We start from the raw sequence: 24022 nt of genomic DNA, 5'->3' as shown, positions 1-24022 counted from the left end.
AAGACTTCCAAATAAAAATCTATTTTTGTTTCTACATTGAGGGGATGGACTTCTTCACAAAATAAAAGACTGAATTGTTTCTGTATCTCGTCCGTTCCTTCTGTCTTTCTTAGAAATCGAGTTCAACGTCACAGGGAACTACGGGAGCCCGGTCCACACCAACCACAATGCCAACTACAGCTCCATGCCGTCTCCGGACATGGATCAGATCGATCGTAGGCAGAACGACCAGAGTCGACGGCCGCTCAGCGTCGCCACAGACAACATGATGCTGGAGTTCTATAAGAAGGACGGGTACGACCTTTCTATCTCTACTGGGATTACATTTTAAACATTATGCCCAAATCCTGAAGATTGTTATTTTAATAACTGCGTATTGTGATCTGAAAAGATTGACTGAAACTAAAGAACAGTAACAGAGAGTCATTAACAGAACGGAGTAACAGACAACTAACAAGGTACTGTACATGCTCATTTAATGCCGTCACAGATAGGTAGACAGGTGAAGGACCTCCAGAAAGGTGTTTTGATTTTTAGGTGACAATGCAGATTACTCCATGAGACAACAAAAGCAGTCTTTTTGTTTATCAGTTTTAGAAGCGGACAGTTTTAACAGACAGACGGGAGAGAGTGGTATTGATCTTCTCATCTAACTCTTGGCAAATAAGCGTAGGTCCCAAATTGAGCAGGGTGTTTTTGCCAGAGCAGCTTGTGTCACTGAAGCATTAAATTCACTTCTGAACGGATATAAATAACTATATTCTTTTACAATCGACTGAAAATGAACATTTAATGATGCATTTAATTTGTTACTGATTTACTGTATACAACAAAACCAGTTTTTCTTGTTTGTAAGCAGCGAGAGAGAGAAAGAGGAGAAGGAGTCTGCAGCCATGCTAGCAGCTCTTTGAGGCGGTGCTTTGAGCTAAATGCTAACATCAGCATGCTAACATGCTAACAATTACAATGCAAACACGCTGATGTTTAGCAGGTATAATGTTAACCATGTTCACCATCTTATTTAAGTATGTTAGCATGCTTAACTAAGTACTGGGCAAATTAAAGATATGACCTGATGATGGCGCTAGATGAAAAACTAAGGGATCACCAAAGGTGTTGATACAAGACAGTGTGCAGACAGTAATTAAACTGTACACCCGCAAAGCACTGTATCCGTTACACGTTTGCGGCTCATTTAGATGTGGTGTTTAACACTGGCTTAACAAACCAGAACTGTTAGGAAAAACTGCTCCAATAATCCTCTTTCTACAAGTCAGAGGAAACTGGTCTCAAACAAGCCCGCTCATCTAAAACCTCCCAGTGATTACACACACGATCATGTCGCTGTGCTTCTGAATCAATCAGCAGTCTCCTCTACCTCTGCGGTGTCCTTACGGTGTCGTTCAGGGTGGATTCTAACTGACAGCTTAACTGACAAGTTAGCTTTACATTTTTCTTCTAGACAAGGCCAGTCAGAGGCACGTAAAGTTTCTGCATGACTGCCTTTTGACAGGGTCGGACACGGTAAGTAAGAGAATTCCCCAATGATTACACAAGTTTCATGTGAGAAGTGACCTCGGTGGAAAGCTCAGTTTCACTATGAGGAGGACAGAAAGAATACTGGATCGCTCTTTATCGGCAGTAGCTGCCTTCAAGCTTTTAATGTACTGTAGTGAGAGGGCTAGGAAAGTGAGAAAAGGCAGAAAAAAGAATGAGAGAGATGACATTTAGTCTGTGAAATGAGGAATCTGACAATGCTCAAGCTTTGGAGGAGGATTAGCTGAAAACCAGTCAGTCGCTTTCTTTCCCTTTCTCTGTCTGTCTCTTTCTTTAATGCTTTAAAACACCCTTGGTCTTATCAGGCCCTGCAGGGAGCTCTGCAGCCCTGGGACCACAAGTAGCCCAGCTAATTAAACCTGAACCGAGTGTGTGTTGGGTCTCATCAATAGAGCTCAGCTTTCAATAGAAACACAGAGAACAGTCTTCAGAACCAGCCAGCTCGGCACACAGAGGCTGCTGCTCCTTTTGAAAAGAGAGTCTGTCTTAGTGTTTATGTACAAAAGATTTTAGATTTAGGTCTTTTACATGGTTGTAAAGTTGCTTTTTTAAATTTTTACCCTCTCAAAAGTGAACTGATGTTCCGACGCTAAAATTTGCTGCTCTGGGGATCATGTGACGAATAAAAATGTTATATCAAATCATAATTTCCCATTATTCTCTGCACCCAGTGGGACCAGTTGAAGGACACACGCTGCACTTACCCTCTACAGTAATCTGGCCAGTGAGAATAATTTATAGATAGTTTGCACAGAGAGTGGCAGTTTATTTTTTAGAGATTTTTATCAGAGAAAAGTGATTGGGCAGCATCTTTTGTTGCACTAACAAATTAAGTAATAAAATATCATTTTAAACCTTCAATAGGGATAGATAGCAGTTGGAAATACACAAAATGGCCATAAGTATGTGGACACTTCACAGAGGTGGAGTCTCTCAGATCCTCAAGCAGACTATTCCAAAGACTGGGGGCCACAGTGGCTAAAGACTGACTCCCCATGCAAGTGAGAGATTGTATTAATTAGTCAGATTTAGAGGTGCTGGTAGGCACATATGAGAGTGGTATTAATCTTATCTAACGCTCGGCAAGAAGGTGAATAAGCGTCCACGTTTTTGGTCGTCCTCTGGCTTTAGTGCTGGCTCCCCACGCACAAAAAATGATTTGTTTTTATAGCTGTTTCTTTTGTAATGGTTGTGTATAGAAACAAGTCATGGGCCAGTGTGCATCACTTGACCTGCAATTCAGACCGTGCCCACTACACCAAAATCGCCACACAGCCGAGCAATACTAGAGGCTTGTTCCAGCTCATCCCAAAGGTGTTGGATGGGGTTGAGGTCGGGGCTCGGTGCAGGACCTGGCTTTGTGTACAGGGGCATTGTCATGTTGAGAAGGGAAAGGATCTTCCCCAAACTGTTGCCACAAAGTTGGAAGTGAATATTGTAGTGTACCAGACTATCACCATTGCAAACTAACTACACTGCAGCTGCAAGAAACCGCTCACATTTTTCATTTATTTTTGGGGGGATTTTCTTGTATCCATTAGGGAAAGTTTGACCTAATTAGGGCTAAATGGAAAAATAATTTTCTCTCTGGGTTTTGACGTGGTTGAAGCACTTCAGGGAGAGCACAATTCACCCCCTCAAATCGCTCTCCTCATTACACTCAGCGTGACTCTCGTCCCTTGCAGCCCCCTGCCAGGCCAAGCTCCCCATTTGCTCCTCCGTCTTGGCTCTTGTCTTAAAAGTTTATCCTGCCAAAGTTCCTCTGCTGCTCTGATAGCGATGCTGTTAATGAGCCCGGGGAGACTCTGTCTTCCATGATCCTTCCTCCTGTCCTCATTGTGCTTGTCTCTGTTTTACTATGCAGCATTAGGAAGATACAAAGGTACAGTATAGATCACTTTAATCCAGTCATCCTATCATCGGTCTATTCATCATCTGTTTGTCTCAGCAGCCCGTTGACAGGAACTGTGTGTCATTTGCCATGTGTGTGTTTAATGCTCCAGTCAGGTCTGCCTGAAGTGACACACTTATAGTTCAATGTCTCCAAGTGGGGTGACAAATGGGCGATATGGACAAAGCAGGCCTTTCTTTCTGTGTTTACATACATCTTTGCAGTTTCTGGCACTGGATAAACTTGTTCAGCCTGTGAGTACAACAGCCTCCTATTGTTTAGTGTTAGCCAACTACATAGTCAAGTTAGTTCCTGTTTTTCCTGTAATGGTAAACTCAAAATTTAAAAACATTTTAAAATTAGACATTTTGGGGAATGCGCTTATTCGCTTTCTGCTAATGTCTGTACGCTAAATATGAAGCTGCAGCCAGGTAGCTTAGCATAAAGACTGGAAGCAGGGGGAAACAGCTGGCTCTGTCCAAAGGTTAAGAAATTCGCCTACCAGCAACTCTAAAGCTCACTAACTAACACTAACATTACTGACCAAGCAGAAACTCCAGGAAGTCACTACTTCCAGCCAAGAAATAGTCCGGCATATAGCACCTGTAAAACCATTACTTGTTGTTTTTACGTCAGTGTTTTTACCGATTAAACAAACCAAAAGATATAATGTGTTAATGAGCTTTAAAGGTGGATTTTGTTACCTTTGGACAGAGCCAGGCTAGCTGTTTCTCCCTGTTTCCAGTCTTTATGGCTAAGCTAAGCTAACCGCCTGCTGGCTCTAGCTTCATTTTGAATGGACAGACATGAGAGTGGTATCAATCTTCTCATCTAACTCTCGACAAGAATGCAAATAAGGGTGTTTCCTAAAATGTCGAACTAGTCCTCTTTTTTTTTCTTTCTTTTTTTTACCTTATAATGCCAAAGGGACCATAACATGCATCTTACTGTTGTTCATTTCATCCAAACTGCTCTTGTGTTGCGGTTAAAAGACTTAACATTTCACTTTACTCATACATCATCATCATCATCATGCAGGAGAATGTGTCATAACAATGGGAATTTTACATTTAAGCAAGACACTGTGTAGATAAAATGTTGTTCTCTGTTCTTGCATGCTGAGGATCGAAAGTACAACCATACAAGGCTGTGTGGGTGGAGTACAGTGACCCTGGAAGCTGATCCAGGGTCAGGCCTTTTCAAAGCACTAATGGTATAGATGACGGACAGGGAAACTTATCCCTGGCAACTTCAACCCTGATGATCCGTTCAGGGTGTGGAAACCTGACCCCCTGAACCCCACACACGCCCTCCCTTGATTTGATTGGCTGTGCATCTTTGTCCCACTACAGCATGGGTGTCAGGGTGATGGACACTTCTTGGGTGTCGCGCAGGGGCTCGTCTTCTACGCGTAAAAGCTCTTCCACGCCACCGAGCGTGCATCCCCCTGCCCCGCCCACTGACGCTCTCATCCCAGAGCAGCCTGGGGAATTCTCTACCTCCCCCTCCCCCACCCCTCCTCCCACTAGCAGCGACCGAGCCAGGTAAGGCTGTCGTGCCCCCATCCTCTTGTTTCACTCCCCCCACCTCACACACCTCCCACCTGCTGCTGCTCCCTCCTCGCCGCGTGTGCTGCTGCGTCCTGCAACTGACACCAGAACAGCGCTGTCTGCTCTTACCCATGTTTTCTTGTCTGTTGCTGTTTCCCCCCACGAAATGTTCATCCTCTCACCTCTGTGTGAACCCCGGTGTCTCACCTCTGATGAAGCATGTCATTTCAAACTTTGTGATTGCTCTTTTAGTTCTTAATGTTTTTTTTTTTTTTTTTTTTTTAAATGTTTTCGTCCTTGAATTTGTAGAGCCATGTGTGGAGTCGTTCAGAATTAATTTTCTGCTTGAGTGGTGATACTGTATATCATGTGGCGCAAGTGAAGATTTTCACTTCTCTTTAGGCTGGGTTTTACGTAACAAAATGTGGGAAAAGTTGAGAAAAGTTCATCCACAGTTCAGTAGAAGTGGTTCATTGCTGCATGTGCATGAATTATATATCTGTTTTGTTTTTGCCATTAGTCCAAGCATCATTAACAGCATAACAGTCCATTGTCGCAAGGCCCTGCAATGGATGAGGTGATTGACTTTCCTGTTTTATTTCATTTTTGTGATTTGAAAACCATAGAGATTTTCATGAGCACCTATTTATTTCCCTCTGTGCTGTTCCCCCTGGAGCCCTTACTTCTCCTTCCTGACACAATAATTAATATTCGCTTGATTTCCTGCCTCATGATGGACCAAACTTAAAACTTACAAATCAATACATCCCACTTTTCTTCACCTTTTAAGACACTAATGAATTCATCCACCTTAACAGCATTTCAGCCTCTGGAGACCGGCTCAGTTCCCCATGAGACATTGATATGTTTATCATTGCAGCTCGGATGATGCATCCTCCAATTGGTCGGATTCCTGTTTCGCCTACCCCTCCCCTGAGGAGGAGAGGCTGCCTCCCCCTTACCCCTCTTCCTCCTCTTCCTCCTCCTCCTCTTGCTCTTCCTACTCGCTCCCTCACCACCATTTCTACACTCGAGCACCTCCGAGTATGCGTCCTGTCGCTCCCAGTCCCGAATCCGTGCCTCCCGGCCCGTCCCCTCCCCGCCTCTCTGGCTACAGCCCACCCCCACTCCCCACTCCTTTGCCCGTCCCCTCAGCAGCTTGACGTCAACTCCAACCCCAAACCCAATTCCTTGCACCTGCCCAAACAGGCCTCCCTGTCTGACGCTTCGCATGCAGCCATGTCCGAAACAAATGGCTCCACCCTTTACATCAAACCCCCGCTCGTTCTTACTCGTCACGATCTGTTCCTGGGCTCCCCCAAACCCCCAACACCCCTATCTGCTCCCCCTCCATGGGCAGCCTGTGTCTGTAGCCGGGAGAGAGGAGCCAAGCTGACTAGGTAAATACAGAACCCTGCTTAACTCGTTCGTACTTCCAACACAACTCACACAAATGAAGAGAGGCCCCACAGGGACAAAGAAGCATGAGAGAGGGATGATAAGAGGAGAAAAGGGGATGGGTGAGATTAAGAAATTCCCAGCAGCGCCACTCTGTTCTGTCTTTTGTTTTTCCTTGGTTGTGTATCAGGGAATATCATTATCAGATCCATCTTTAATTTAATAGCCATGAATGCAATCCATAACTTTCCATGTTGCCAGGATATTCAGGAGCCGGTTGCCAGGCAACAAAGGAAATTCAAAGCTTTCGATGCATACCATTATAAAAGTGGGCGTTAATGAGTCATACCAGTGGGCCCAGTCAGCCCTGAGTGGTAGACTGCAAGATCAGACCTTGAAAATGAGCAAAAACAACACAATGATGTAAGTTGAAATAAAACATGAACAGCAACATCAGTTAATGACATTATTATTATTATTATGTTTGACATTGGAAGAAGCCCAAAGATGCTCATGTGCATTGCTCCACCCTGACTTTAAATCCCAGCAGCTTCAATCATTCATTCATGCCTCATCCACAGAGTGAGAGCGGGCTGACAGTCAGTCCGACTATAAACTGGTTACGTTATGACCTTCAGGCCCTCTTCCCATTGGCATTCTGGCTGCACTGTGTTGTAAAAGTAAAGAAAATCCATTAAGCCATTAGGGTTTATTTGGGATTTTTTAACTGCTTCTGCTGCACTGCAGTATAGACTACATGCTGGTCTGCAACAGTGGTCACTCAGGCAACATGACATTGAACTATGGGTGCTATCGTATTTTTATTTTTTATATGCCAAGAGATTTACAGGGTTGACATATTATTAAAGAGAAGTGAGATGCATGGGGCAGCTGGTGATTCCTGTGTGTTTTTTCTCCTTCACTCCCTCCACAGTACTCTAAAGAACAAGGAGCTGTCTCCAGTGATCGGACAGAAGGGAATCCAGGGAACAATGGCCTCTAGTGGACAGTCGCAGCACTCTGAGCACAGCCCACACACCCTGAGGAGAGGTAATAAGGCTGTGGGTTCACCCTCTGTGGTGAAGGGGCTGCCTTGGCATTGGTCTGAATATTTTATTTTCATGTTGTCCTCTTAACCCTTTCAGTCATTGAATTTTGAATTATTATTATATTTTTACTTTGCTGGCTTCATCTATTTAAAGGAATGGCGTTTCGGCATTTAAAAGCCCCAAAGACATGCGCCTTATGTAAATATTGCTGCCAATTTCACGTCAGTCTCAAGTGTGAATAAGCCCCCGAGTCCCTTTATCTCAAGTCACCACGGCGATCTTACTGTGCGGCGAAAAGTCTGTATTGAATGCTGTCACATTAACATAAAGGCTACAACAGCACAAGTCTTATTCTGCAATATAAGAGCAATGTAATCATTGTATAATTCAGTTATTTTCTTTTTTATGCACAAATAAAATCAATCTAATAAACTGATTTATTGTTAAATACTGTGATGAGCCAATTTTAAGTTGTACTGAAGAGCAGATCTTCTCATGTCAGATCAATCAATAAAAATGTGTTTTCATTCATTGTTTCCCCTCACGGTGCTGCGCAAAAGAGGGATAAAAATATGGAAAATCACAATAATCATCGGACCATTAGCCATTCATGCCAACAGCTTAAATATCACACAGAACGCTTTACATCCAACATGTGAGCAAAAAGGATTTTTTTTTTTTGGTCATTTTGAACTGTTTGTCAGATTGTAGGCTAAATAATAGGCGGCAGAATTATATATTCTACTGATTAACGACAAAACTTGATGAATACATTTATTTGGGGATCTGCAGGGTTGATCGGTTGGGCGAGCATCCCTCGCTTTCATGACGATCATTAAAGGGGCACTCCCTGATTTTACGCATAAGTCAGTTTACTTTTCATGGTTGATACTTTAAAACATACATAGAGTTTGAGAGATGAGTGCATTCAACAGGCAGGGGTCTAATGAAAGACACTACTGAAAGTCAGGATATCCCGGCCTCTGCTGCTTCAATTTAGATCAGTTGTGGGTTGTTTTTTTTTTGTTTTGTTTTTTTTACATGTCTCTAGCAAGCCCTCCAACTTAACTGAAGTACAATACAATCACTGCAGAACCCATTTAATTAAACCACAGAGACAAGCAGTCATTCATCTCCCAAATAAGTTTTAAAATCCATCACTTTTCCAGTCTGTGAGAGAACTGGAAACACTCTTCTTGCTTTAGATCATTATTTTCCATTTCCACTGCTCCATTCTGCACAACAGGGGCAAAATATTGTACTTTTTATATTTATCTGACGGGGAAATATTTTTCTTATTGGTCTCTGCAGCAAAGAAGCTGGCCCCGATCCCACCTAAAGGCCCATACTGCCAGACAGGAGCCATGTCTGACCAGTCAACAGGTCAGCCGTCCCCAGTCAGCCTGTCGCCCACTCCTCCCAGCACCCCCTCCCCATACGGCTTCAGCTACCCGCAGGGATACGCCACCATTGGCTCCCCGGGACAGATCCAGATGGCCACCACCCCGTCTCTCTCCTCTCCACCCTCGCTGGCTGGGACTCTCACTAAGGCCAGGCCGACCCCCAAGCCGCCCCGGCAGAGGCCCAGCTTACCTCCTCCTCAGCCCCCCACCACTCCCGGCAGCAGTCCCCAGCCTCTGGACCATTCGACAGGTCTCCTGGATGGTTTGTCTCCTGGGGAAAGCATGTCCACAGGTAAGGTGTATAAAACAACAGATTACTACACATCACTATACGTGTACACCTCGACTGTTGTATTTAAGTATAGCTTCGAGGTACTTTTACTAAACTTAGCTATATTTTACTTGGTACTTTTACTCTATTAGCTTTTTACTCCACTCCATTTATCTGAGCCCATTACTTACTGGTTACTTTGAAGTAAAACCAGCAATGAACTGATCCTTCGAACAAGTATTGTCTATGTATCCAAAGCCTGATAAATCTTATTCCTCATAGGCAAGGCAGGTTTATTTGTGTAGCACTTTTAAAAGAGACAAGATATAATAGAAACACAAGGCAATATAAAAATACACATTTAAATAGGATTTCTATTATAAGAATAGGCTAAACTAGAATAAGGCAGATTAAATGGGAGACTAAAAACTACAAATAAATGTGTAGTGTAAATAAATAATGTGACCAGCTGTTTTAGGTCATTACTCAGCTTTTTTTAATTTATTTTACTATATATGTGTGACCCGTTTAAAAAAAAAAAAAAAAAAAAAAAAAAAAAAAAAAGATTTACGTCTCCAGTGGTAACCAACGGGCTCGGAGTGTCACAGACAGGGTAGGGAAGTCAAAGAGAGACGGACGAACACATTTGTGGTCTTTTCGTGGGATTTGTTGACAATGAGACAAATATAGAATACAGAATAATATAGAATATAACGCCAGACTTATCCTTTAAATTAAGTCTGTATCAAGTTACACAAACATAAATCTGCACTAAAACATGTTTATTTTATGTGGGCTGCTTCGGGACATAATACTCTATTTATCTATTTATTTACCTCAACATCAGTAGTTCTAATTATGTTTTCGTCTAATTTTCCCCTCTTGTCGACTGCTCTTATTGTCTCACTTACAGCGGTATGAGCCGAGAGGTTCAGTGTGATTCTATGTGTGAGAGGGACTTTTAGGGTAAGCAGGAGTTCCTGTGCTAAAGCCTCACCTCCCCACCCCTCCAATCCCTCTGCCATCTTGGCCAAACATGGAGCCAGCTCACAGCAGGGTGAAGTTGCCAGTAGATGCAGATTTTGGATCAGGTTTCTATCCGATTCACTGCTCTACGGCAGCCTCACTCTAGAGCCACTCCTTTATGTACCTATACATGACTTCTCATTATGTATACACCAACATGCGGCTGCTGTGTTCAGTCCAGCTCTAACCCATTTTGTTGGCCTTTGCATGGTGGCTGAGACTGATGCGATGCATGGCTTACGTGGGCGTGTCTAACGGACCGTGCAATCTAAACAGACCAGGGCGGACGCCAAAAACCTCCAACCTTTCCCGCTCTTAGGATTCCCACCCATAATGCCATGCTCCAGCTCCCCTCCCCCCCCCACACACACTCCCACTCCACAATGTTGTGCCTCACTGCCCACCGCTGTTCCTCAGTCAGCACACTTCCTGTCTGTGCAGTGTCCAGTTGTTCATCACACATGTTGCACTGTGGACGTCATCATTCTCACAAGTGACACCAAAGAAATAACTTACATCAAACTGAGGTCAATATATTAGTTTATACTTGAGTATAACTAACTACATTGATCTTGGGGTTTTGACAGTGTTTACTGAACTGACTAGTCTTTGTTTTTTAATGTCCATTGATTATGTCTGAATCAGGTGTTAGCAATAGGGATGCACGATATTGACATTTATGCCAATTTCCAGTAAATTCCTTGGTCATTTGCATCCAGTACCAATGAAACAATACTGATAATGATATAGATATTTTTCATGTCATCGCTGCACCACCATGTATCTAGTTTCAGTGTTTCCACTGGTTACATGAGACAAAAACTGGGGCTAAGATTCATCTTGGCTCCTTAGTTCAAGGTAAATCTTAATGCTACAACATACAGTGATATTTTAGACGGAAAGGTTTTCCCAGTTTGGTGTGGACCCAACATCAGTGTTGGACCTCACTGATGCTCTTGTGGCTGAATGGGAGCAAATCCCTGCAGCCAGGTTCCTACAAGTCTGAAACCAGAAGAGTGGAGGCTGTTAGAGCAGCACATTAATGCCCATGGTTTTGAATAGAGATGTTAAACAATGGGTGTGAAATGCTTTGGTATCTACTTACTTTTGCCATGCAGTGTATGAAATGTTAAGATTGATCATTATTGCCCAATATAATAAGCTGTCTTGTATATCGTGCACCCCTATCATGCATTTTTTTTTTTTTTATTCATATTGTAACTATGGTTTGAACTTATGATGACCTACATGCTGTGTGTAACATCATCCAGCATCGATGAAATCACATCTGGAATGATCTGTTTCACTCTACAGCCTCTATTTTTACCCAAATCAACAGTATTTTTTTTATTTTACTCTCTTCGCATCCTGTCTGTGTTTCTGCTCTGCCAGATTCTCTCTGCAACTTGGACATCCCCATCATTGACATGGAACTGGACGGTATTTTTGACTTGCCCCACATCTCCCCCTTCAGGAACTCAGTGGCGCTGCTCGAGTCGACCAACAACAGAGCGGAGTCGGAGGAGGAGGAGGAGTGTGAGAGCACAGTGCTATGACGCCACTGAGTTCCCCCGCTGGCTGATTTAAATGAAACACAACGCTACTGCTGCACCGTCTCTCTCAAAACCCCCCACGCTCATTCAGTGACCTTTCACCTCTCCAGCTGGATTACTTCAGCCTCACTCTGGATCTCATCGCCTCACCTCACCTGTACTCGATCCAGAGGGGTCGACTTGTAAAATAAAAAAAATTAACTTCTAGAAAATAACAAAAATACGGTGAACACACCTAAAAGAAATCTCCATACTCACCAAAATCACATGAGGGGTTTGCGACAATGTTGTCAGGGGACTTTTAATCAGACACACAATTTGACATTTTATGTTGGCTGGAATTTAATTTAATGTTTTCTGTTTCTTTTTGCCTTATTTGATTCACTTGCAATATTGCCTTTAACTTCACACACGAGACTGGAAACAGGCTGCCGGGAGGAATGAGTGCTCTTCGCTGCTGCTGCTGCTTCTCATGAGTGAATGTTAGAAGGAAGAACAACACAGTACTGTACATCTGTCCTGCCAACACTTCTTCTTTCTCTCACGGTTTATCGCCCACCTCAAGTTCCTCCTTCATTCCTCAGGGGTGTCAGTTGAAATGCCTCGCTCTGGCATGTGGTGGCAACAACCCCCGAATTTCTGTACCACCTGAGCGTTCACTGTGAGTGTGCCAGTATGTTGTTTTGGAAAGTGTGCGTGTGTGTGTGTGTGTGTGTGTGTGTGTGTTTGGTAATTGTACTATATGATGTTGCACTGTTGGTGTCGTGGAGCATAAACAGGAATGCATGTTTTAGACATTTAGGAAAATAACTACCAGGTTTGCAAAGAGGTTAAATGCCCAATCACACTTTTCTCTGTATTTACATCGCATTCAATCAGGATCAATCACTGAATATTTATTGTTTATACTGTACATTTTCAGAATATATGATACAATTAACAAATCAAATCATATTTTGTATCTACAGGAGAGCTATAAAGTTACCATTTCCTCCAGATAGAATATAGTTGATGTTGTCAGGGAGCTATTAAATATATGAGATGCATACTGTAGTTTATGAAAGGTACAAAATTGAAGGACTGGAATGACTTTTGCAAATGCAAAAGGTCTAGTAAGCTGGGGAATGAAAAACTCCATGTGATTACACATAATTATTTTGGCAGCAAGCAAAAGTCGCGTGGGATTTTTCATTTTACCGTGTCAAGTTAAGGAGTAATTTCAGATTCAAGAACATGGAGCTGAAACCACTGGAGGCTACAAAGTGCGGGTTTGGTACCATGGTGCCTGGAGTGTGCCACCACAACATTTGCTTAAATTAATAATTTAATTAAGTCCAACCCACAGAGCAACAGCAGGAGCTCTGTTAGCAGCAGCAGTTATGTATTGGCAGGAGCGCGGCCATGTAAACAAACAAAAGTTATGTTTGCATTCAGTGTTTCTCACCAAAACATTGTGTGAATCCTTGAGCTCTAACAAACGTGTTGAATGCATTGCCTTCCTCCATAAAACATTTTTAAAAATATTTTGAATTGTGCATTGTTTACATCCAAGCTTGCTAGCTTGCAGTCTTCTACTCCACCAACTGTGGATCAGCATGAAATCAGCCGCAGGATATAATTTTTGTATCGCTCGTGTTCATCCTCAAATGTTAAAGGAAGAAAGCAATTAATTGTGAGATGGAATATGATAGACACACAAGTTAATGGTAAATGGTAAGTATAATTAAAGAGCCTTTTTAGAATAAATTTTGTGATTTCATTTTAAAATTCGATTATAAATTCAACATATAAAGACAGGATATGAAAAGGGAATTATTAATTGGCAAATTTAATATTATTTTTTTTAATGCAATAACTGATTTTTATCAGGGGCACTGACATATTATCGCCTTTTAAAGTTGATAGCAAACAGTTGCCTATTTACACGTCCAGCAGACACAGAGCAACATTATTAAGTCTAATTTACTCTCAAAACAATTAACTGAAAGATATAAAAATATCAGTTGTAGCTGCTTTAAGTTTTATAATGTATAGATCTAAATGCTAATTTATAATAGTTTTTTTATTTATCAATTTATTAAATAATAATAATTAAACAGGTCAAACTAAAACTCTATAATTACTCCGACGGCACACTTCAGGCTCCATATGGGTCAACCTGTTATAAACACGTTGAGAACCGTCCCTGTCAAGGCGTTCTCCCTGACGTGCTGAGTTTTGTCCTCATGCCCTGAGGTAACATAACATCCTATCATATCATATAACAAAGAACTGAAAACAGTCACACTCCCAGAAAAAAAGGTGCTATTTTTGTCCAAAAAAAGAAACAGAAAGAAAAGCTGCAGCCCCAGTGGCAAAACAAGCACACCTTTTTTGTCTGACAGTGCAGTTTCAGTTTCAGCCACCTCCCCGCCGCGGTTTATAGGAACACTGTCTGATGATGCTGATATTTTTGGGTCTATATTAGTGAACCAGAGGCAAGTGCAAACAGATGTGTATATGTGTTTATTTTGATGAGAGTATTTATACAGATATATTTCTGAATACTTTTTACTAGGTCTGAAGAGTTGGGATTGTTTCCACTACACATGAATCTCATCTGAGGATTAAAAAAAGCATTCAAACACGGGACCAGAATTTCCCTGCTGTCGCATTAAAACCTTTTCAGGAATCAGAGGTTCAGTTTAAGAGAAAACTTGAAAATCAATAAAACTGGAGTAACAAGGTTTGCATACGACGGCAGCAGTTTATTTGCCTTGTGGTGGGTTTTGTTGTGACCTATCCAGATTTGTAACATCCACTACACATGGCCTCAAAGTCACTGTGCTGCTCCACCATCCTCTTTCTTTTGAAGTACGATATTATTCACAGGACTTTTGTAAATACTGTTCGCACATGTTCTGTATATACTGACGGGGAGAAATTTAAATATATATATATATATAGATATAAACAAATACTGTATTGAAATATAAATGAAGAAAAACATTATAACATTATACTGTACATATAATATTATAATGTTGCTGGTTCTAGCACAATATTGCCACATTCACACAAAATAACATCAAGTAGACTTCGCACAGTAAAAACTTTATATGGTACAGCAGCTCTCAAGGTACTGACATAGGCTCAAGGTTAAATCTAGTTTGTAGATTTAAAATAAATAAAAACTGCTGATAGTGCTTGTGTTGCAGACTAAGAATTAACCTCTTGAACCCTGATATTAGCTTTACAGTTAGAAAAAATGTCCACAATGTTTAAAAATATTGCATTTTTATTCTGCATATGCTTGTTTCAACACGCCATTGCAGCTACATGATGCTACATTGCATTTAATGGAAAATTCAAGATGTCTTGTGCATCTTTTATACATTTTCCCACAGTTCAACCTGGCGTATTTGATATTTCTGAAAATGTTTGGATGAAATTTGAAAATAATTTTCTGTTTGCACAGTGTTTGTCCAAACAACCTGCAGCTGAAATGATGGATTAATCGTAGGATCCAGCAGGCTTTAAGAGGTTAAAAGAGACTCTGCAAGGAAACTGCTGCATCACTGTCTTTTAGTTTGACTAATAAGACAGCAGATAACGAATCTCCTCAGTTCCACAACATGACTGAAAACAAAAATCTACATGGTTATGTCCCCCATATTAGATAAAGAAATAGATATTAAAAATCGTAATTTTAAAATTAGAACTTGCAAAAAATGTTTTCAGAAGCAGAAAAACTACAAAAGCAAAAATTTACGATTTTTACAATTTAGGGCTGCAACTAACGATTATTTTCATTATCAATTAACCTGCTGATTATTTTCTTAATCGTTCTGTCTATAAAATGTTTTAAAAATAGGCATCGCAATTTCATAAAGCCCAAAGTGATGTCATCAAAGTGCTTGTTTTGTCCGACTAACAGCCCAAAATCTATAGTTATTGTGTTTAATCTTTAAGACCAAGAAAAGCAGTAAATCCTCACAATATAGAAGCTGAAACAAGGAAATGTTTGGCATTTTTGCTTTAAAAATTACATCAACGATGAATCAATGATCAAAATAGTTGCTGATTGATTTTCTTTCAATCTAATAATCTACTAATTTACTATAAGTTTCAGATCTGCAACAATTCATAACAATTACTGGGTTCAGACAGAGCCCCCAGTTTAAATCAATACAGCATGAAATGCTATCATCAGTATTTATAACTTTAATAATTAAAGAAAAACTTAATGCTGACCACAAAGCAGTTAAAAAAAAAAAAGGTTATTGTTGCGATTTGGCTGTGCTGAGGTGAATGGTCTGTCCTGTCTTTGTCTAGATTTCCGTGTTAAAATGTGCTGCTCTTCGTTTTGTACTAAAGGGTTTCAGATTAAGGCTTGTACATACAGCATTCATCAAACACAACTTTATTAACAATAACCCTGTCGAGCAGAGACAGCGGGCGAGAGATTACAGAGACAGTTTCTAGTATTACAGCTTTTGCAAGCATGCCCTTTGAGCACTAAAATACGAAGGCCTTTTTTTTTACATGAATAGGTGGAATGTACTGGTGATAGACGATGTGCACCTCATAGGTCGTGATAAAGGCAGATTGTGTGTGTTGTGGACATAGATTCAAGTAAAAGACAGTGGTGGGGTATTTATGTTATGATCAAGTTGGGGGGAGGGGGGTGTTTGATTTGACATTGTCCTGTGTGAAACTCAGCAGCATGCTTTTTACCCATGCCTATGAAATATGTCTCATCTTTGGTCCTATATAAATGTGCTTGTATTTATTTTTTATAAGTGAATAGATCGATCTTTATAGAAGAATAGTTCAGTGCTGCCCTTGACCTTTTTTAGTCAAACTCTCCATCGATTCTGCCAACAGTTTGTTTGAAACAGTCATGATTTACAGTTTGTTTTCACTGTCTGTGTTCCATTCACACAGTTCGTTCCACCCTTTTTAACTATAGCAAATAAGGAAAGCACATCCGGCCAGTGTCCGGGAATCAAAAATCTTCAGCTAACATGATGGGAGAGAAGACTGTTTGCGCCCAGAATACTGCGCTTTTAGATCTCTTGAAAGGCTCCTATGACTTTACACTGAAATTATACAGCAAGCAAGAAAAAATGTGCTGCATACAGGTCTGTTTTTACCCGTACAGTTTGTAGATTACACTGTGGTGCATGCAGCCATTGCAAGTATCATCTTAATCTTAATCAATATCATCTTTGTTTTTGTTTTTTTGTTTTGTTTTGTTGCTAAAGTTTAAGTTCCAAGGAATGGGGGCCAAAATAAAAAGGGAACACATAAGTGATCAAGGAATCTTTTTAGACTTAAAAGATCTTCTTTTAGTCAAACTGTGGTGACGACGAGGACTCTTTAAAGTTTGGATTAAAGAGGAAATGCCTTTTCATGGAAATGCTATCTCCCGGTCACCAAGTGAAACACAGTGTACAGTAAGATAAAAATAAAATGAACTTCATCCGAATGTTGAAACTATTAAAAATGTTTTTATATTACTTGGATTTCCTGTGATTTTGTGTTTTCAGTTCACTCAAACAAGTTTTAAATATAAAATCATTTGGAACAGAAAGAAGCATATTGGGACCAAACAGGAAAAAACAACAAAAACAATGAAAACCCAGAAAGGTGCTACAGTATATTAAATGTTGGTATAAAACTGTCTGGTTGGATGACGGTGATTTCTCTCTGCTAGGAAGCCTTCAGTCACATCCAAAGGTGCTTTAGTGAAGGCCAAACACATTCTGCAGGGGCATAAAACATTTGATTACATTTTTGAATTGCAAGGTAAATCAAAGTTTAAAGCGGCTGACTGACAGCGCTGAAATTCAGCTGGAATACAGACCTCTGTGATGAAAAGCGACCAATGCTGTTATGAGGCCGTAATGATCGGAGAACAGAGAGAACCACAAATGTCAACCGCTAGCGTGGCTAAAAGCTCAACAGCAACATTTCTTTCCAGTAACAATGTTCCTGAATTATCCACAGAACTCACTGTCTGCAGTTTTCATTGGAGCACGTGCTGTGGGTTATCCAGTGGACACTGATTCTGGAAAGAGATGCTGCCCCTACATTTTTTAATGTCATTTTTCAAACGAATTTCCATTCACCTCAGGTGTGTTGGGGTGAAAGCAGAAGTATCAGACAGATATCTCAAAACCAAATAAAACCAAGACTATTTGCATGGCTAATTACCACAAACTGACCCTTTAAATGATATGGGTTTGATGACTTACATGGGATGTAGGTGAAACATGCATGATGAGCCCTTACCTTTGACTTTTTGTCCAAAAAGTTAAACTGTGGTGAGGAAGCTGCTTCGAATAACTTGTCCTGTTAAGCGATCAGAATATACAACATAGCAAAGTGTGACTTTGTTCTTGCCTTTGCCTCTTTCTTATCAATGACTTGATTCATCGCAGAAATGAACGCAGTTGTCATAAAGTCGCAAATCTTTTCCTAAGATTGATGTTTAGTAACTCAGCTGAGATGCTTTCTGAGTAAGCATATTCTTCATGAATCCCAAATCCACTGGAAGGTGCCTCTTACCAAAGTCCATGCTGATGTTTAACGGTGAGTTGTACATCTGTAGGTGTTGTTGTGGAGTCTGGAGCTCCTCTCGAGCCAAGAGCTTGTCTAGAACCTCCTGAGAGACGATCAGCTCGGGAGTCTCATCCAGCACTGACCCAGGAAGAGCCTTATAGTACATCACAGAAAGTCTTCATTCATAAACTTCCTCTGTGACAGGATTATTTTATTTTTAAAACATAAGAAAACAGGTTAAATGTATCTATCAAACACCAAAGAGACTATAAACCTATAAAAGTAAACACACCTTCTTAGATATTACAAGGTGTTCACTCATTTTCTGCAGTGCTGACAGGACAGTGCAAACCAGAGTCTCTGTGCTCTCTTCCTCTTCCTCAAGTCTCTTAGCCCCAATGTCTCCCTGATCTGCATCGAGCACCTTTAGTCAAAAACATCAAACACTCAAAAGTGACAAATTATAGGAAAAACCTGAATAAATGCATGGAGAAACTTTATGAATGCTGATGAAACTGATAAAAATGATGTAAATAAAATGCTACTGAGACACTATAATTTGTCACCCATCTGTATTTGCCTCATATTAATGCAATGTAAAAGGTCAGAAGTAAAGATATAAAACAAACCTTATAGCTCCACTGTTGGAACAGCCTGTTTTGAGGGTTATGTGCCATGAACACAACCTTGGGAGCTTCCAGTAAGGTGCTAAAGAGGGATATAAAAATAAAGTGAATGGTTTCAAATACAATATAACAGTAACAGGCTGAATGTAAGGGATTTTTAATCTTTTCTCTATTCTACAATGACCCCATGAGGATGTATATTGACATACAGTCTTTATGTTAGAAAATAGAAACAAAGTAAGTTGACAGCGATACTTGCTGACCAGTAATTAAAATGAAACTCTGGCCAAATATAATGAAAAATAATAAATAAATAAATATACAAATGAGCACACAAGCAGATAAATATTCAATAGCTACTTAACAGTAGCCACTATTATTTTAACAAACTTAGCAAGATTGTTTAAGTCTGTCATCTGTGATGTAATCTGTTTCTTTCATTTCAAAAATAGTACAAACCAATATATAATGATACCTTAATCTTATAGATATTTAGATTATAGACAAATAATCTAAATATCTCTTTTTCTTTTCTTTTCTCTGTTAGCAGGTTATGGCTACCACAACTAAATTTGTTTTTATAATCTCAATGTTTTTATTTGCATTTGCCATATCCTTTATTGTTTGCTTTTTTCTTTTTCCTGTAAAGCACTTTGTAACTTTGATAGGAAAAGTGCTATACAAATAGAGTTTGTTATATTATCATCATCATTATTATTATTATGTCTGTGCACAAGGCTAAGGGAAAAATACAAAGGGGCAAAGTTTAAAAATGTTGTCAGCCTGGGAAAATAATTGAAAACGCTCATTAGTCCTTATTGTGAGTGCAGACAGTCATTTAAAGACTGATAAGGACCCTGAGCCTGCACATTATACAGTATGTACCCATCATCATAAGTTATCATAATTTAATGTATATTTTCTTGCTCAACTGGCTGTGTGAGATAAATTTCCATGTGGCAAACGTCCTAAAACCTACAAAGTCATGCTGAGCAGCCAGACATTGTTCAAACCCACAGATCTTTATTTTAAATTCTGGTGGAAATCCAGTTTCCAAGGACAACAAGTGCAAGGCTGTATTTTGGGAAAATGTGTTTAAAATGATGCACAAAACATCTACAATAATTTCCAGTTGATGGAAATGGTGCAGCCATAAAAACATGGGGTCTTGGGTTTGAATATTGCACTCAGTGTAACAAGATAATGTAGAATATATGTGATATTGTTAGTGAGAAATAAGATTATTTTTCCAACCTTAAAATAAAGGGCACAACTGGATGTTAAGGGGTATTGAACAGTACTATGCATTTCTTTATATCACAACACTACATCATATACTGTATGGTATTCCTCTGTAGAAGAAGAAAGCATCATTACCAGTCTGGCTGTTGCTGCATGTCTTTAAGGTCTTTCAAAACAGAAACCAGAACCTCCCTGGATGACTGGAAGAGAGCCACACAGAACACTTTAAGTGCAAGATCTCACATTGTAAACCTTCATCATACAGTAGGTGGATGCTGTGAATATTTATTAGCAGTAAAAACTTACTTCAACGATATGCAACAGACAGGATGGATAAATTAACAGCAGGCCCGTAATATGATCCCATATATACTGTTTGCTTAACCGGAAGTTGAGTTTTTCATAATGAGCTGCATGGAAACAAACAACAGAAGAGTTTGTTGCAGACAGCTGAGAAACTGAGTAGCCTGACAACATAAAAAGCCCTCTGTTGTCAACACATAGTTCCAGCATTTCCTGGGGCAAAGAATTCAGCAGCAACCACAAACAGCTCTTACGAGGACGCACTGCTGACTCGTTCATATACAGAGGTGTGAAAGCTATAAAAACACTCAAACTAGGGAAACAAGACAGCCTTTCACTGCTCTGACAGAAACTGCAGCATGCTTTTGAGAAAATTGGTCAAATTCAACAGCGGCAAATTGATGTTTCTCTGTATATTTTCACAGAAATCTACTGTGCGGTTAGCAAATTGTGTAACTCTATGCATTTGTAATATCAATGAGATTACCTTCATTTCCTCTCAAGGAAAACTGGATTAAATTGGTATAAGGTGATTAGTTCATTGATTAGAATGAAGGGATCTTGCCAGTGGAATAGCAATGCCTTATTATCAAGCTCTAAGGTATTTGCTAGCTGACCTCCCAGTTGTGTCCTGTCAGCAAGATGGTGGGGGAGCCGAGCAATCACTATCAGCCGCTGTAGCACGATCTTCTGCAGAGACAACGAAGAAAAGTCTATGAAAACCTGCAGAGACTTTACCACATGCAGGTATAAGCACATACACCTACAAAGGGAGGATCATTATCACATGTACATGTAAATTATAAGGCTATATTTCTATATCTAATTAGTTGTTTCACATATTGAAACATTACCGAAAAACAAGCCATTAGTTGTACATTTGTCAAATATGATCTTAAGGTGCTGATTAGATCTCAGAATTCAATAGTAAAACAATCAACATTTAACTAAACTTTGAATTCCTCTCTTATCTGTAATTTAATACAAACCACATCTTCTTCCAGATCCTTCCTCTGTGCCATAAGCTGGTGAAATAAACTAGTCCCACTTTCATCCTCTTTCTTTTCCTCTGCTTTCATTTCCTCCATCTTACTCTGTCTCCTCCTGACTTTCTCTATGTCCAATTCAAGCAGAATGAGTGAAGCCTTAGCGAGCTGCGTGCCCTGAGTGTTTATAAAAGCTTATACCCTAGAAACGTATTGTTCTCCAGATCCTATAAAAGGACGCCTGCTGCACTCTCATGCAGTTACAGATATACACACGACAAACACACGAGCCAATCCCAGGCCAGGACAGCCCAGGTAAGGCCAATAGGAGGGAGAAGTGTAAATATGGCGACGGCAGAGGACACAAAGCATTCAGATGCTAAAGTTTATTTGGTGTGAAGCTTCTGTCATAAACTGTTTGCTGGTCCCTTCCCATGACAAGAGAATTGATGTGGGCTAATGAGGCTGAGTTCAAGGGAAAAAAGACTAAATTTCTCTTTTGGTTTAGTCTGAAAAATCTTAAAAACTGAAAACTCAACATCATCCTACTCTCATTACTTGCATGTTCAACTAACATTTTATCACTCTGAATGGGAATTTTCTAATTTAGAAAATAACTGTCATTCAAATATGGAGTCAGGAGGTCTCTCACTGTTGTGCCATTAACAAAGACTTATTTGGCTTCCCCCCCCCCCCAACACCCATTTTATTATAATATGCACTATAATAGCTGTTGTAAAACGTGCTATATTTACCTGTTTCAATGTAATATATTCAGTGGTGGTAAGTACATTTACTCAAGTACTGTACTTGAGTACAATATTGATGTACATGTACTTTAAGTATTTCCATTTCATGCTACTTTATACTTCTACTCCACTACAATTCAGAGGGAAATATTGTATTTTTTACTCCACTACATTTATTAACTTAAGTTACTTTGCAGATTCAGATTAACAATCAACAAATAAATGATGATGTACTATTATGGATAAAGACTATATTGATGCCCTGCAGCACATATATAGTAAAATATAAGCCCCACCTTTACCAGCTACAACATTAAAGTGATGAACACATTAATGCATCGGTAATTATAATACAATAATATAATATACATTATTCTGAAATGGGCCATTCTGCATAATGAGTACTTGTACTTTAAGTATATTTTGATGCTAATACTTTTTTGTATTAAGTATAATTTTGAATGACTTTTACGTGCAACAGAGTATTTCTACACTGTGGTATTGCTACTTTTAGGTAAAATATATTCCACCACTGAATATATTGTATTTGAGATATGGTTATTTAGGGACGCTGTCACGATATTTCATAGAAGAAGACTTTGATGTGATCAATAAGCCTTACTTCAGTGATTGTTTGCAAATGTTCTTGGGCCTTATTTTAAGCTTTCCCCTTCACCTGTGGGGCAGTCAGATAACGTTAACTGACATAGCAGTTACTCCGCAAGGAGCTAGCTAGGTTAGCTACGCCGTCAACGGGTTCCAGCACAAACCTCTCTCTTTTTCCCGTGAAACACATCAAACATTGTCACTGTGTTGCTGTCTTCCTCCTCTAAGTGTCTGTTTTCTCGACGCTTTGACGAAAACCTTCTGCCTTTTTGTGAAGCAGCCATGGCTCAACTTAGCTAACGTTAGACGTTTGGGGTCTCTCCGCTCTCTGTGGGTTACCGTGGCAACGAGGCACGTCGGGACGCGTTGACGTCACTGACTACGTGATTGTTTTGGGGTTTTTTTATGAATGAAAATTAGAGCTGAAGAATAATCAGAAATCAGAAATACTTTATTGATCCCCGAGGGGAAACTCCTTCGTTACAGCTGCTCACTATCACGTCAGTGCACACAGGAATAGAAGTACTAATAGAGTAAAATATAATGCAATATAATACAGCCAAGTTAAATTAAGTACAAAAGTGGATATAAATTATAAAGCTAAAATAAGTGTAAAGTACAAAGTGGATTTACCGGTTGATAAGTATAGTACGGTATAATACAATGTAATAAAATAAGTAAAAAGTAATAGTGCAATAATGAGTGCTGTCAAGTTAAGTGTAGCAGATTAACCAGATTATTAGACGGTGGATATTGCACAGCAGTAATATAAGTATTAATAAATATCAATAAACAGGGTATATTGCACAGGAGTACTAAACAGAGAATATTGCACAATATTGAAGTTGCACAGTGGGTGGGCATATCTGGCACTGCACTAGACTGGTTCTCATCTTATCTGTCCAATAGGAAATTCTGTGTCAGCATTAATAACTTCATGTCATCCTTTTCCCATATCAAGTACGGTGTGCCTCAAGGCTCAGTTCTGGGACCAATACTGTTCTCCTTATACATGCTCCTCTTGGGTGATGTCATCCGCAGACATGGTATTTCTTTTCACTGTTATGCGGATGACACGCAGTTGTACCTCCCTGTCGAGCCCACTGACCTCAGTACGCTGAGTTCTCTGCAGGACTGTCTGTCTGACATAAAAAATTGGATGTCGATAAATTTTCTTCAGCTCAACTCAAATAAAACTGAAATCCTTGTCATTGGGCCCCAACACATCACTAAACAAATACTGCCATCCACTGGTAACCTGTCACA

General features: G+C 40.0%; 2 protein-coding genes across 3 annotated transcripts in view; one reads left to right on the top strand and one right to left on the bottom strand.

Annotated features, from left to right (window-relative positions):
- The window catches only part of LOC122868203 (rho GTPase-activating protein 44-like), a 41733-nt gene extending 24534 nt beyond the window's left edge, over nt 1-17199 (top strand). Inside the window, 7 exon segments of the mRNA XM_044180002.1 lie at nt 114-294; nt 4801-4992; nt 5879-6121; nt 6123-6398; nt 7331-7446; nt 8757-9140; nt 11538-17199. Of these exon segments, the coding sequence (XP_044035937.1) occupies nt 114-294; nt 4801-4992; nt 5879-6121; nt 6123-6398; nt 7331-7446; nt 8757-9140; nt 11538-11701 (1556 nt within the window). The 3' untranslated portion in view covers nt 11702-17199.
- Nucleotides 16085-23103, bottom strand: LOC122868233 (testis-expressed protein 47). 2 transcript variants are annotated; one of them, XM_044180104.1, is made up of 9 exons: nt 22921-23103; nt 21033-21105; nt 20419-20522; nt 20248-20312; nt 18874-18952; nt 18537-18668; nt 18251-18398; nt 17975-18034; nt 16085-17445 (listed from the first exon to the last, which is right to left on the bottom strand). In XM_044180104.1, the coding sequence occupies exons 1-8, from the start codon at nt 23038-23040 to the stop codon at nt 17997-17999; spliced, it is 759 nt and encodes a 252-aa protein (XP_044036039.1). In that variant the 5' UTR covers nt 23041-23103; the 3' UTR covers nt 16085-17445; nt 17975-17996. The 2 variants fall into 2 exon arrangements, with proteins under 2 accessions (XP_044036039.1, XP_044036040.1); XM_044180105.1 differs by lacking the exon at nt 22921-23103 and adding an exon at nt 21405-21582.
- Nucleotides 23104-24022: the final 919 nt, after the last annotated feature.

The sequence above is a fragment of the Siniperca chuatsi genome, linkage group LG20, assembly GCF_020085105.1.
Source record: "Siniperca chuatsi isolate FFG_IHB_CAS linkage group LG20, ASM2008510v1, whole genome shotgun sequence".
Lineage (NCBI taxonomy): Eukaryota > Metazoa > Chordata > Actinopteri > Centrarchiformes > Sinipercidae > Siniperca > Siniperca chuatsi.
Note: the sequence above shows the minus strand (reverse complement) of the source record. Positions and strands in the feature narration are given on the sequence as shown.

Coding starts and splice junctions, on each gene's coding strand:
- LOC122868233 (XM_044180104.1), bottom strand. CDS start 23,040: ATGGCTGCTTCACAAAAAGGCAGAAGGTTTTCGTCAAAGCGTCGAGAA. Junction 18,399..18,536: donor ACCTTGTAATATCTAAGAAG/GTGTGTTTACTT, acceptor ATGTACTATAAG/GCTCTTCCTGGGTCAGTGCT. Junction 18,035..18,250: donor AAACATCAGCATGGACTTTG/GTAAGAGGCACC, acceptor ATCGCTTAACAG/GACAAGTTATTCGAAGCAGC.